The 14,770-nt window shown below is 43.2% G+C and overlaps 1 protein-coding gene across 1 annotated transcript in view; it reads left to right on the forward strand.

Annotated features, from left to right (window-relative positions):
• The first annotated feature begins 6,517 nt into the window (after positions 1 to 6,517).
• Positions 6,518 to 14,770, forward strand: part of ENO4 (enolase 4) — a 28,489-nt gene continuing 20,236 nt past the window's right edge. The window contains exons 1-3 of the mRNA XM_049646509.1: positions 6,518 to 6,948; positions 13,641 to 13,769; positions 14,539 to 14,729. Coding sequence (XP_049502466.1) covers positions 6,784 to 6,948; positions 13,641 to 13,769; positions 14,539 to 14,729 — 485 coding nt within the window. The 5' untranslated portion in view covers positions 6,518 to 6,783. The remainder of the gene's footprint in view (positions 6,949 to 13,640; positions 13,770 to 14,538; positions 14,730 to 14,770) is intronic.

A 14,770-nucleotide genomic window follows, 5' to 3' on the forward strand; every position in this document is an offset into this window, starting at 1 on the left:
CTCACTCAAGCACAGTAACAAAGTAGGTGGACACACGACTCTCAGAGGCTAGGAAACAGACCAGATCAATGTCTGCAGCCGTTACAGAGAAAACATTTTCAGACATAACTAGAGAAAACATCTAACTGGTCCTCTTAACTGGGATTTCTCCTCTCTTTCTTCTTTGCTGCCCCCTATGTGGGAAAGATGCTTAACATTTTCTTCATTCAAAGTAAATGCAATTACTATATTTATGTTGCTACTTTTATATTAAGAGAAGAAGTACAAATTAGAAAACCTGGCCTTTGCAGAATATTTTATATGTATTCATTTTGCTTTATTAGCCCCTTAATTGTGTCACAGAAATACTCTGAAGTTGTATCTATTTCTACAAAGTTAAAAAAGTATCTACCTTAAAATGGCAAAACAGCTTACTTGAAGAGTTTCTTTTGCCTCATTTTTTCTCTTCCTTTTTACTGTCTAAACTCACTGGATAATTGCCCTACTTCCAATTTAATTCTTCCTATATAGAACTTGTGTGTCTATATCCTGAAAAATACCAATTAAACTGCCAGCAATAACATCTCCAACAGTATCTTTTGGTCTTCAGCGTCAAAGCCCTCTGAACAAATGACCGGAAGGCTGAATCTAATACAGTCTTTGACAGGATGCCAGCTTTGAACACTCACATTGCAACCGTGGCTCCAGCTTTCTGCTTTATTTGGGAAACAAGAGAGAAATAACACATCAACTCTATAATTTTGCACAAATGGTAAAGGTTCAAACAAAAGCGATAGATTACCAGGGGGTCTGATTATCTCAAAATGTCATTAATATTGTTTTAAGAGGGGGGTTTCCCTTATCATTTAATGCAATTCCACCTGAATTCCTGTACAGAGTCAAATAAAGGTTTTCAGACAAATATAGTAAAACTGCTAAAAATGTTATTTTCCTTCTTCTTGATTTCTTTGGCAATAATGACATCATTTACTATGTATTGGGCATGGTGGGAAGAAGGCTCCACGGATTTTCCAATTTAATCTCATAGCAATCCTATGAAATTGAAAATATTAGTTGATGAGGAAATGGGCTCAGAGAGGTTAAGTATCTTGTACAAGGACACACAGCTGGGAACTGGAAGAACCGGACTCTGACCCGTGTGGTCTGGTTCCAAGGCCCAACACTTCTAGGCCTTCTTGGCTGTATCCACTATCCAATTTTCCCTGGGTGAAGCTTTACCCATTCTCTTTCTAACATGATCCCTGAAGAAATATTTTAGGGCAGAGGTTCTCAACCTCAGCTGCACATTAATATCCCATATAAAAAAAATTCCTCTGTGTGGGCCCCACCCCTGGAGATTCTAATTTAATAAGTCTGGGGTAGGGCCTAGGCATCAGTGTTTTTTAATACTACAGTAGGGAATAGATACCCCTCTTCTTCAAGGGGCTTAGATTCTAACAGTGTTCAGATGTTACCTGAATTTGGTAGAATCCCCACATGATTCTAATATGCAGCTCAGATTGAGAGCCAGTGATCAAGAGATTAACACCATTTTCCCAGACTCCTTTCTCCACGCCCTCAATGTGAGCAGCTCAACTGGCTTATCCGGAAAGGATGGCCAAGAGCATAACAATCGATGACATGAGACCGTGGAATCCAACTACCGAGAGTTCTAGATTTGAGAGGCAGCAGAGCGCAGCGGGAAATGCATGGGCACTGGGGTCAGCTGGTTCAAATTCCATCTCCACTATTTGCTTACTGTATCACCTTGGGCCAACCCCTTACCTCTTGTGGTTGTGTTGCAGAATTCAATGGGATGATGTGAGGAAAACCTCAGGCATATAAAAGTTCTCCATCAATGGTAGTTGCTGCCTGGGTTTTTGTTGCTATTACTAGCCCAGAGGTAATGACTATTGCCGGGAGACATTGGTAGTGAAAAAAATCAAATTACAAAAACATTTTATTATTAGTCTAATCATTCCTACTTTTATTCCTTCGCATTTAATTTACAGCTATTTATATTGCAGTTAGCTTGGCAACCCTCATTCCTGACAACTGGGCCAGGAGGGGTAACATTATCACTCCCATCTTTAGATGGGGAAAAGGCAATTTTTTCTCTCTCCAGTTTCTAGGATTCTAAAGATTAAAGACACCTGCAATCATGTTCATTAGTTCCCTATGAAAAATGATATTCGACACAGATGGCAAATGCAGGCAAGAATTAACAGGCACTTGATAGCAACCCCAAAATAACACCTAAATAATCACTTCTGAACATGAAAGTCATGGCAAACAAGTTCCAATTTATAGAAAGGTGTTAGAAAGGATTAGGGGGAAATGAACAAATATGTTTTTCTTTATCCTCATTCATTTAGGAAATGTCTGACATAGCTTAGAAATTCTTTTTCAAATGCAGACTGAAGCATGATTAATCTCCTCCATGAAGGGTCTTCATTTAGCAGATAGGACTAGACTGGTATGCCCTGATATTTTATCTTGAATCAAAGCTACAAAATAGGAGACGTCTAAGATGAAGAGACCTGATTCAATGGCTCTCAGTCAAGGTCCCCGAGAAGCCCCCATACTATAGGCAAAGAGCTCACAATTCCGAATATGCACCAGACACATGCCCGACCTGGAGAGCAGCTTGCCTATAAATGTATTCTTTGTCACATGTATGGAGGTTATGTGAATGAAACACATATGCTCCAGACATACTATTGAATTCATAGTCACTGTATATAACCACTGTTACATGGGGGGGGGGGGTTAGTTTCTTCCATTTTTTCGGTTGTTAAAAAGGAGTCTTCATACTCAAAAAGTTTAGGCAACACTGATCTAGACCAGCCACTCATTTTATTGATGAGGTCTAGATCTTGGGGACAGCTGGGACTCCAATCTGTCTTCTAATTCCCAAATGTCCCTTGTCCCCTACCACATCCATCCACTGCGGGCACCCCATCTGTGGGATGTCAATAGTCATGGCGGTGTCCTCTCTCTAAAGGAAGAGGGTATAATCCTACCCTCTGTCCCTGGATATCTTCCAGAATTTTCCTTATCTCCTGAGTCTTTCCTTTCCCTTTCCTTCCCTTCTTTTCCTCCTTTCAACTCCCCTGTTTTTACCCTTAGAGTTAGCTGCACTCAATGCCTTTCAAGCTCTGATGTTCTCTGAGTGCCCTTGGACATTTAGTCTCAATATGAAATGGAAATATAGTTACCAAGGTACTAAAACAAGGAATGTGATAAGTATGTATACAATACGCATACACATGAATGTAGTTTACAGCTAAAACCCCAGTACTTCTAACATCTATAAAAAATCAGAAAATTGGAATATTCATGAATAGTCATTTTATTTACTCTGGATCTGTCAACACTAATAGAATGTTAATAAACGCCTAGCATACCAACTTTTCAAAATGCTTTCACGGCTCTTAATGCAGTTTATTGTCCTGATGGCTCAGCAGGATGTAAGTGCTAGGATCAAGGCCCACGAGAACTTAAGTGCCGTGAAGGGAAGAAACGTTACCTATTTTGTTCACTGCTGTTTTCCTAGTGTCTAGTCTCTGCCACATGGTAGGCGTTCAATAAATATTTATTGATTGAGTGAATGACAGAAGTTAACAGGGATGGTAGTTTTAGCTATTTATTTAGCCTACATGTAGTTTTATTTTTAAGAGGATGGCAAGATTCTATAAAGGAACAACTGACTCCCTAATATCTTTTCAGTCTTTCATTCTCCTTTAATTTCAGTCTTTAATTTGACTTAATATTAGTCCTTCAAATATCTTAATGTAATTTTTCAAAGGTATACAAGTAGTACATTCATTTTAGAAAAATCAGATACTACTAATAAAGAAAATTAACATTCCCAATGATCCCATTACCCAAAGACAATACACTTAATATGCCAATGTATATTCTTTCAGAATTTATTCTTATGCATATGTACACACGCACATCTGGCACATTCCAAAAACTCTCTGTCTTAAACTCCATGATTTAGATTGTTTTCTTTCTTCCCTAAGCTTTTTTTTTTTTTCTTTTTTGGCTCACTGCCTCTTAGAGCACTTTATCCTCCTCCTATGTCCTAAATATATTTCTTCCCCAATATTTAGGTCCTTGCTTCTATAGGATTTTTCCCCTTTTCCCTCCAGAAGATTCACCTATCCTTATTTCAACTTTAAGTGCCATGTGGATGGGTGATCTTCATATTGTCAGTCTTCCCTTCTCTCTGATACCAATGCTCCACAAGCCCCACACGTCTAAAACCAGATACATCCTATTCCTTCCATCAAAACCACATCACTCACTCATCCACCCCATGTCTATCAACTGTAACAGAACTCTAGGAGCCATCCTCAAAGGCATAATCTTTGGTCCCCCAATCCCACATCCAGTCACTCACCATGATTCCCATCCTTCTATGAACTCTGTCATCCACCTCTTGCCAGTGCTATCAGTGGGCTTTAGGCCCTCACATCTGCATCATTTTCTACCTGTGTCTCCTGCTTTCTGTACAACACCCTCCAAGCTTACCCATTGCTGCCAGCTAACTTCCTAAAACACCATTTCCATCCTGCCCTTGCTTTTCTATCCTGATGTCTCTTTATTACTGAAAACAATCCTTTGCTCTAGCCAGCCTAGTGTATTCATTATTCACTCAAGTCCAAAACATTTTAAGTATTTCTTAGGCATTTATTATATGTAAAATCCACTCATTCACTCAACACCTATTTACTGAGGAAAGATCTGTAAAGTAAGGTACTGGGGACACCATGGTGAACAAGACAGACCAAGTCTCTGTCCTCATGGAATCTAGAGGCTGGTGGGTTACAGAGGGGACTCCAAAAGATGGCGGTCCCAGCCCAGGGCACTTCCAACCTTCCATTTAAGTGTCAAATGAGTCAAGACATCCCTGAAGGCTGAGCTTTGTGGCCCAGACTTCAAGTGGGAAAGGAGTTCAGAAGGGAGGGCTGAGCGAGGAGAGCTGATGTGGAGCACCACGTCTCTGCAGATGTGGGAGTCAGCCGGGCATTGAAGGATGGACGTCCCAGAGAAAGGGGTGCCTTCCATCCATGGGGATAGGAGGAGAGGCGCATGGGTGGGATGGAAACACCAGCAGCAAGAGCACGGGCTTATTTCGTATAAAGGTTCATTCAATACCTATTCAGCAGAGCACACGCTCTGTCCCTGCAGGCCCGGGCTCTGAGGGGCATGTGAAGAGTACTCAGACCGGGCTCCTACCATGAAGGGATTTCCATCTAGCAAGGAGGATAAGGCAGGCCCATGATGATGTCACATCCCAGAAAGTGAGATGTTCCATCAGAGATTTGGAGACAACACTGAGGGCGCTCAGAAGGAGGTACATGTCTGGGTTTTTGTATCAGTTTTATAGAGTCACATATTTTTATACATCTACCTGCCTCTATTGAAAAATATCTTATTTGAAAGTATTTTCTCACTCGCTTTCTCATTTTATCCTAAGGGACTTGTGAAGCAGGCAGAGTAGACCGGATTGTTTTCCAGAAAAGCCAAATACAACAGAGATGTTTTAAGTGATCTACTTAAGTCAGGAACACTTACAGGTAAGAGCAGAACAAGAACACCTGCCCGTGTCGGCCCACTCCCGCCTAAGTACCTAGAGCAGAAGCACAAGAAGTTCTATAATTGCACTGACACCCGGCAGGTGTAAGGAAGCCAAGCAGGCAGTTGGATTTAAAAGGGCAGGACTGGGGCGCCTGGGTGGCGCAGTCGGTTAAGCGTCCGACTTCAGCCAGGTCACGATCTCGCGGTCCGTGAGTTCGAGCCCCGCGTCAGGCTCTGGGCTGATGGCTCGGAGCCTGGAGCCTGTTTCTGATTCTGTGTCTCCCTCTCTCTCTGCCCCTCCCCCGTTCATGCTCTGTCTCTCTCTGTCCCAAAAATAAAAAAAAAACGTTGAAAAAAATTAAAAAAAAAAAAAAAAAAAGGGCAGGACTGAGGCAGCCTCTGAAGGTACTGGAGAAGGTATATGACCCAGTGCCAGTCTTACAGTCCCACTTTTCCTTCTCACGTTTTGCCTGTATCGTTCCCCACCCCTAGGCCTGTCCAAGCCATAACCATTCGGGGTTCACCCCGATTTTTTTCGGCCCACACTGGTTTTCCCTTCCAGTGATTTCACCCCACTCATTTCCCAGCGGAGGGGCAGGGGGGCAGGGGGTGGGATCGCGTATCCGGTTCTCTCCTGCGCACCAGTGTGCCCGGCCAGCACGCTGCTGGCCTCGGGACCGGCGGCTAAATACGGGCGAATGAATGAATTCCTGGCACCTCCACGGGCCAGCGAGGATATATCCGTCCCCAGGAGTGGGCTGGCAAGGTGTGCCCGCGCCACCCGGAGGAGCTCACCCACCGCGAGAGACGAGGGAGTGTGCGCGGGGGGAGGGAGGGTAAGCAAGAAGGCCCGGTGCCCAGAGCGCGCCATCCGAGGCTCCGGTCCCCCGCTGGAGGCCGGGACTAACGCTCCCACGCCTCCGCAGAAATCGTGAACTCTTTCCCCATCAGGAAAAGTGTCAGGGAAAGTGGTGGGAAACGACGCCGCCACTGCGCGAGCGTCAGGAGTGGAGGAGCCCTAGCCCCAGGCCCAATCCCTCAGGAAGAGGAGGGAGGAGCACGGGAGGAGCCATGCGCACCTAAGACCGCGGCAAGAACCCGGGCGAGAAGCCACGCGAGATCTGGGGTCGGGAAATCTCATTGCGTTGCCTAGCGACGGACAGGACGCTCGCGGGCCCCCAGGCTAACCCCAGCTGTAGCCTCAAATCTCCTACCATGGGGGAAGAAGGCGGCGGCCGCAGCTGTGGGACCACTAGGGAGCTGCAGAAGCTGAAGCAGCAGGCGATGGAGTACTACCGGGAGAACGACGTCCCGCGCAGGCTGGAAGAGCTGCTCAACTCCACCTTCTACCTCCAGCCTGCCGACGTCTACGGGCACCTGGTAGGGACCTGGGACTAACACCCTCTTCCCTCCAGCCCCTCTCCCCCCGCCCCGCGCTGCGGCAACGCCGTGCGCCTGCGCCGCAGAGTCGCGCACGCGCGCCGCCGCCACGGGCTTGAGGACCGTGGTCGTGCGGGGAGGCGACCCCGAAGGAAGAAGCGGTGCGGAAACCTGGGCAGGAGGAATCTCGAGAAAGTGGTGGACAGGAAGCAGTTAGAGGAAAGTGCGGTGTAGGCGCATTCGTGGCTAAGGCGACGCTCGGGCCCGGCAGGCTTCTGAGCCGCCCTGCGCGGTTGCCAGTTCTCTTTAAACACAGACCTTAACACCGCATAGCTCAGCTTGCAGCCTGCAGCGGCCTCCGTTTGACCACGGGTGAGCTCCCTGGCGTTTGCCACAGCTTGGCCTCAGCCTACCCCGTGGCCTCATGCCCAGCCCGCTCCTCATTACTGCCCAGTCGCACTCTGATTTCAAGCGTATGTACCTTGCAGGGTGCCCTCTTCCTGGATGCCCGACCCCATCTGACCAGCTCCTACCCAAACTCCGAATTCACATCAGTCTTGCCCGCTTCACCTGGACTGATTGTCCTTGAGTGTTCCTAAATCATTTCCTGTCCGTAATGAGAACCTCCATAGGCTTTTGAGCTCCATGGAAAGCAGGGGCCTTTTCCTACCACCTCCCTAGTCCCTATGCCCAGCACAAGATCAGGCATGTACCTTAGGCTTAAGCAATGAGCAGTTGAAACAAGCGTTTTCTCACTTCTAGATCCGTTAAGTACTAGCCAGCTACCTTCTGGAAGGCAGTGTGGTTGGAACTGATAGGAGTTTGCACTAAGGTGAGGCAATATGACAGCAGAGTATGTAAATACAATAAAGAAGCACAGTGTGTTTACAGGGTTCAAAACAACATCTTGTCGAGGCAGTTGGTATGGAGGATGTTCCATGAATGTTTATTTTACTCAATCGTGGCCTACAAGTGAAAGCTGTATGTTGGGGGAGGGCAGTGCTGAGCTCTTTGTGCTATGTGATTTGTTGCTTAATCTTTAGGACCACTAGGAGGTAAAAATTGTGATTTCGTTTTACAAATAAGGAAACTGTGGCCCAGTGAATTTAGATGATTTTCCCAACGGACACAGTGAATGACAGTGACGAATCAGACCAGGTCTGTGTCCCTAGTACCTCGCGATTCCATGGAAATAGTGGACACTCAAGCACTAACGTGACACAAATGAACGAATGCGACTCTGAATTCCATTCTCTTCCCACTGTCTCTTGCTAGAGGAATTCTTGGAAGTTAACTAGTCTAACTTCTTCATTTCACAAAGACACCAAGCTCTTGTCTCACAGCTACTTGGTGCAAAAGTTAAGACTGGAGATTTGGACTCTGGTTCCTCGGTGTTAATGTTCTTCCCAGTCTACTAGGCAGCCAGGACTTCAGTTTGTATGGCTCTCTGGGAGCTTATACCTTGGTTATGGATAAAAGCCACTGATACATAAAATAACTGGAGTACTAGATAAGGTGATACATGATTGAGTGCTAGACTGAGTGACACATCACTGCATGCCTATCAAAGGAATTCAGGGTTAGGGAAGATCCCTGTAGGCTGTAGCATCTAAGAAAATTTGGGCTTGGACTTTGAAGCAAGTTCAAGAATTGGACTGGCAAAAAGATAATGTTTTTTTTTTGCTGCTGCCCTGGTTTTGGCCATCCTTATTTTCATCTAGTCTCTCCCTCTATTGAGTTCAACTGAGTTCAGCTCAGCTATTGAGCTGCCAAAGCAATGCTCCTTTAAAAAAAAAAAAAGGTTTTTTTTTTTTAATTTTTAAGTAATCTCTACACCCAACGTGGGGCTCAAACTCACAACCCCAAGATCAAGAGTCGCACACTTCACCAACTGAGCCAGCCAGGTGCCCCCAGAGCAGCGTTCCAAATCTTAAATCTGACCAACAGTCTCTTGCTCAGAAACCCCCTGTGGCTCCTTACTATTCCCTGAAGCCTAAAGCTCCTCACTTCCCTCCCCTTGGCTTATCCTGTTCCCTCTACCTGAAGTGTCTTCCCTTGACTTCTTCTCGTCTGCCAGTGGAAATACTACATATTCCCCAATGTTCAGTTCCAATGCCATTTCTTCTCTGCTTCTGTTATATACTAGAGGAATTGAAGCAATGAGGAAGATGCTTGTGGGCAATAGCAGTACGATACTATTTAGTCCCTCACCATAGAACTCATGATTGAAAGAGTTTGTGATTCATCTGATCTGATTGCAGATCTGATTTAATTCTTAGCCCCGCCACTTAGTAGAACTATCATATTGATGTTCCCCAATGAACCATACCACCAGTGTGACTGGTCTTATGTAAATCTCTCCCACACTGACTTGGGACTTGGCCATGTGACTTGCTTTGGTTAATAGCACCTCACCAAGCATGATGCAGACAAAGACAGGGTAAGTGCTGCCATTTTGAGGCTGCACTACTGGAACACTCCCTCTTGGAGTAGTTATCCAGGAAGTCCAATTACCCTGCTGGAGAGAGAGATCAGGTAGATAGGCTCACAGATGTAACACCTCCAGGATATCCTGTAAGAAAGACATGCCCGGCCAGCCCCTAGGATGTTCTAAGCATCCTGGTTGAGACCCTAGACACATGAGTTGAATCATCTTGGATGCTCTGGACCCAGTCAAGCTTCCAGATGACTGAGTCTGAATAGGAGACTCCAGGCAAGATCAGCCAAAAGAATTACCCAATTGAGCCCAGGCCAGATTTGGAGAGTCATGGGTGAATAAATGGCTTTAGCCACTAAGTTTTGGAGCAGTCTGTTACTTAGCAGTAAATAATTAAAACATTGGTCGTTTTACCCGGTGTAATTTATTTCTCTGGAATTCAGTTTGCTCATCTGTGGAATGGAGATGATAGGATTTCCCTTACAGAGTTGTTTTGAGAATTTAATGACATAATGTATGCAAAGTTTCCAGGGGTGTATCTGACATGTATTTGTTTATACAAGATTTAATTTGTGGAATCCTAAATCTGCCAGGCACTGCGGTGTGACACAGTGATAAGGCACATATTAAACACTTAAGAATGTTAGTTCCTTTTCCCTCCTGACATAACATTATACGTCGTGGATGCTCCTTGCTAGTTGCATCAAATTCACTACAGTACACAATGGATAAGCTAAATAATATTTTTGTCTCCTGATTCTGTCTCAATTCATTTAGGCACCTACTTTGTAACATCCAAACCACAGTCCTTAAAATATACGGATGGCTTGAAAACTGACTTTCGCTTTAGCAGTGCTGGGGCCCCACCTGCGAGCTGGCACGTCGCTGATGGGTATTAGATGACCTGTCATGTAGGTTGAGGTCATTGGATTTCAAACCGAAAGATGAGAGGCCTGGTCTGCGGTGAATGCAGATAAAGAACCCAGTACAATCTGATGATAAAGAGGTTGAGGAGAGTGTACCTTCACTTTCCTTCTTCCTTCTCTCCCAGCTCCTACTCCTCTGCGTAGAAACACCATCTTGTATCTTTTTACTCAGGCGTTTTGAGTGGCTTTCGGCCTCAGCTTCATTCTCTTCCGCCTCTTTCTTGGATCACTTCCAAATGGCTTCTGCTTTTCCACATCAATGAAACTGCTATTACTAGGGTTCTGACAACCCTCTTTGAACACGTGAACTGGTGGTGAAATACAGCCTCTGCAGAAGTCTTCACCACTAAAATATCAGATGCCTTGCTGAGAGGAATAAAAACTGGCCCACAGAAGTTTTCCTGTTTGCATCACAGCATTCTAGAGACCAATTGACTTTGGTATCTTGGACAGAAGGATAGGTGAGGGCCTGCTAAAGAGTGACATGGGGTCTTTAAGAAACGTATGTGAAAAAATTCCAAAGTGTGTCATGTTTGACTAACAGTCTGCTTCCCAAAAGGAGTCTCTTTGGAGAAACTAAGTAATAATTTTCAAACAACTATTCTCCTCCGTTGCGTAGCTGGAATCATCTAATTAAAACAAATCTCTTTATTTCAGTGTGAATTAATTTGGCTAAGACTCCAATCCTGAGTTAGTTTTTGTTTGTTTATTTTTCTCCTCCCTTAAATTCATATGTATGTACATATTTCACTCTGAGGCACCATCACCAAACAAGAAATGGAAGGCAACATGGCAGACAGAAGATTATCCGCGTCTGGAATGGCCAAAGTTAGCGGGGGCCTCATATTCCTGACATAAAAATAGGGAGTGTATCACCACATTCCTCGGGCTTAGTTTTTTTCCCAAAATGCTATGCATTTCAAAGTAGACTTTGTGCCCTTCTCCCTTTCCCCCATCACTTGATAGCAGTTGATGTGGATTCTGGAATCAGCCTGCCTAGATGTGAATCTCAGCTCAGACAGTTATTTTGAACTCGTGGGGAAAACATTTAATCTCTTCCTACTCAGTTTCCTCATGTATAGAGTGAAGATAGCAAAAATAGTACTGATCCCATAGGGTTGTTATTAGGCACAAATAATTTGGGTAAAGCAGTTAAAACAGTGGCCAAAGCAATGATATATTCTTTTTTTAAAAAACAACCAAACCTATAAATATATGTTGGAAATGCTTTTAAAAGTTTTACATTTTGTTAGATACTGTTCTTTGAAATGGGGAAGTTTATTTGATTTCTAGAATTATATTGTGGGTTTATGTCATTTAAAACTGACTTTTAAGTATAAGAATAAAAGACTTGTTTTCCTTTTTTAAAAGTTAAAATGATGTTTCATTTTGATTGCAAATAAATTCATGCTTTATTAAAAAAAAAGAAATAAATGTATGTGAGTTTCTGCTGAGAGTTCAAAAGAGAACAGCAATCCCTATCAAAATAACACCAACGTTCTTCACAGAGCTAGAATAAATAATCCCGAAATTTGTATGGAACCAGAAAAGACCCCAAATAGCCAACGGACTCCTGAAAAAGAAAACCAAAGCTGGAGGCATCACAATTCCGGACTTCAGGATGTATTACAAAGCTGTAATCACCAAGACAGTATGGTACTGGCACAAAAACAGACACATAGATCAATGGAACAGAATAGAAAACCCAGAAATGGACCCACAAACATATGGCCGACTAATCTTTGACAAAGCAGGAAAGAATATCCAATGAAATAAAGATAGTCTCTTCAGCAAATGGTGTTGGGAAAACTGGACAGTGACATGCAGAAGAATGAACCTGGACCACTTTCTTATACCATACACAACAATAAACTCAAAATGGATGAAAGACCTAAACAAAACAGGAAGCCATCAGAATCCTAGAGGAGAAAACAGGCAACAACCTCTTTGACCTTCGTCACAGCAACTTCTTACTTGACATGTCTCTAGAGCCAAGGGAAACAAAAACAAAAATGAACTCTTGAGACCTCATCAAGATAAAAAGCTTCTGCTCAGGGAAGGAAATAAGCAGCAAAACTAAAAGGCAACTGACAGAATGGGAGAAGATATTTGCAAATGACAGATAAAGGATTTGTATTCAAAATCTATAAAGAACTTAGCAAAAACACACACCCCCCAAAAAAAACAAATAATCCAGTGAAGAAATGGGCAAAAGACATGAATAGACACTTTTCCAAAGAAGACATCCAGATGGCTAACAAACACATGAAAAAATTCTCAACACCACTGATCATCAGGGAAATACAGATCAAAACCACAATGAGATACTACCTCACCCCTGTCAGAATAGCTAAAATTAACAACTCAGGCAACAACAGATATTGGCAAGGATGCAGAGAAAGAGGAACCCTTTTGCACTGCTAGTGGGAATGCAAACCGGTGCAGCTACTCTGGAAAACAGTATGCAGTTTCCTCAAAAAATTAAAAATAGAATTACCTATGACCCAGCAATTGCAGTACTAGGTATATATCCAAAGGATACAGGCGTGCTGTTTTGAAGGGGTACATGCACCCTAATGTTTATAGCAGCATTATTGACAATAGCCAAAGTACGGAAAGAGCCCAGATGTCTATCGACTAATGAATGGATAAAGAAGTTGTGGTACACAATAGAATATTACTCAGCAATCAAAAGAATGAAATCTTGCCATTTACAACAACATGGATGGAACTAGAGGGTATTGTGCTAAGGGAAGTCAGTCAGTCAGAGATAGACAGATATATGACTTCACTCCTATGTGGAATTCAAGATACAAAACAGATGAACTTAGGGGAAGGGAAGCAAAAATAATGTAAAAACAGAGAGGGAGACGAACCACAAGAGACACTTAAATACAGAGAACACACTGAGGGTTGCTGTAGGGGTTGTGGGTGGGGGATGGGCTAAATGGGCAAGGGGCATTAAGGAAGACACTTGTTGGTATCATCACTGGGTGTTGTATGTAAGTGATAAATCACTAAATTCTATTCCTGAAATCATTATTACACTACATATCAACTTTGGATGTAAATTTAAAAATAAATAAATAGGTAAGTAAATATTTTTAAAAGAGAACAAATCACTCCATGTACCAAAGACTGGGCATCAGGCTAATCCAGATTTCAGCTCATGAGGCCGGGGCAGTTCCCACAGAGCTGCTAGCCTGATCTCCGCAGGAGGAGGACACTGAGGGAGAAGTTTAGTAGAAACTAGAGTAAATGCGAATGACCTTTTAAAGACAAATTAGTTATGGTGTTGTCATCTTTGTTTTTTTGTGTGTGTGTCGAAGGCAAACTGTTTCTCTAAACTTGCAAAGCCTCCCACCATATGCAAAGTAGTGGGGAGAAACGTATTGGATGGACTGGGGCTTCCAACCCTACAAGTGGAAATATTCTGCACCATTCAAAACTTCCCCAAGGTACGAAGCAGCTTAAATGTATTCTTCACTGTGTCCTGACGCCACTGCATTTATTAGCATTTATTGTCTAAATTGTAGAAAATTAATGTTTTGAAGTTCAGCGTTTGTGAAATATACACACGCAATTTGTAGGTAGTTATGTACGTAAAGCATGAACCATGCAGTCAAACATGATGGCTTTATTATGTTTAAGTGTCATATTGGTACAGACATGACCTGCTAGCCTGAAGATGATCCAAGATGGAGACGTGGGGCAAAAATGGGTTTAAAATTCTGACATTATTAAGGTGATAAGTTCTGTAAATCTTCAGGGATGTTTATTCATAATGTTTTTATATGGATTTACATAGATTCATAGATATGTAGGCCGAACTACATAAAGACAAATGCATTTTAGTAATTTTAATAATTCATTTGAATTGCTACATATTTGTTAGAAATAATTTTACTACAGTCTCTGGGAGGAAAATAATTATGATTAAAATCTGTATCCTTTTAGTTATTTCCTGGACAGGTAGTGATAAAAATGAAGTTCAGTGTAAGGTTTTTATCAGTGTACATCAACCAGGTAATAATTTTAAATGCTCCTTGGAGTTGGGTTCCACACTGTTTCAACAGTTACAAAAATATCTCAAAGAAAATTATATATTCTCGTTTTCCCTTTGAAACTGGTGATAAAGTATCATGCACATTAAAAGCTGGATACGTTCAATTTCTTCCTTTCTGCAAAAGGTAGGGAAAACGTAGAACACACTTATATTATTTTCAGAACATATGTTCAGTGGTGATCTCAACGCACTTTGAAGTCCATGAGAACGCTTTACCCGAGCAGGCTGAGGCGGAGGAAGTGGAAAGGTCTGAGGCCGTCAGCACTGCTGTGCAGTGGGTCAACAAAACCATCACGGAGGAGCTTCGGGGCATAGCCCCCTCCAACCAGGCCGAGGTGGACCAGGTGCTCAGGTAAATCTTCCACTTGCAAATGGAAGCATCCAGTACAAATG

Source organism: Panthera uncia, chromosome D2, assembly GCF_023721935.1.
Source record: "Panthera uncia isolate 11264 chromosome D2, Puncia_PCG_1.0, whole genome shotgun sequence".
Taxonomy (NCBI): domain Eukaryota; kingdom Metazoa; phylum Chordata; class Mammalia; order Carnivora; family Felidae; genus Panthera; species Panthera uncia.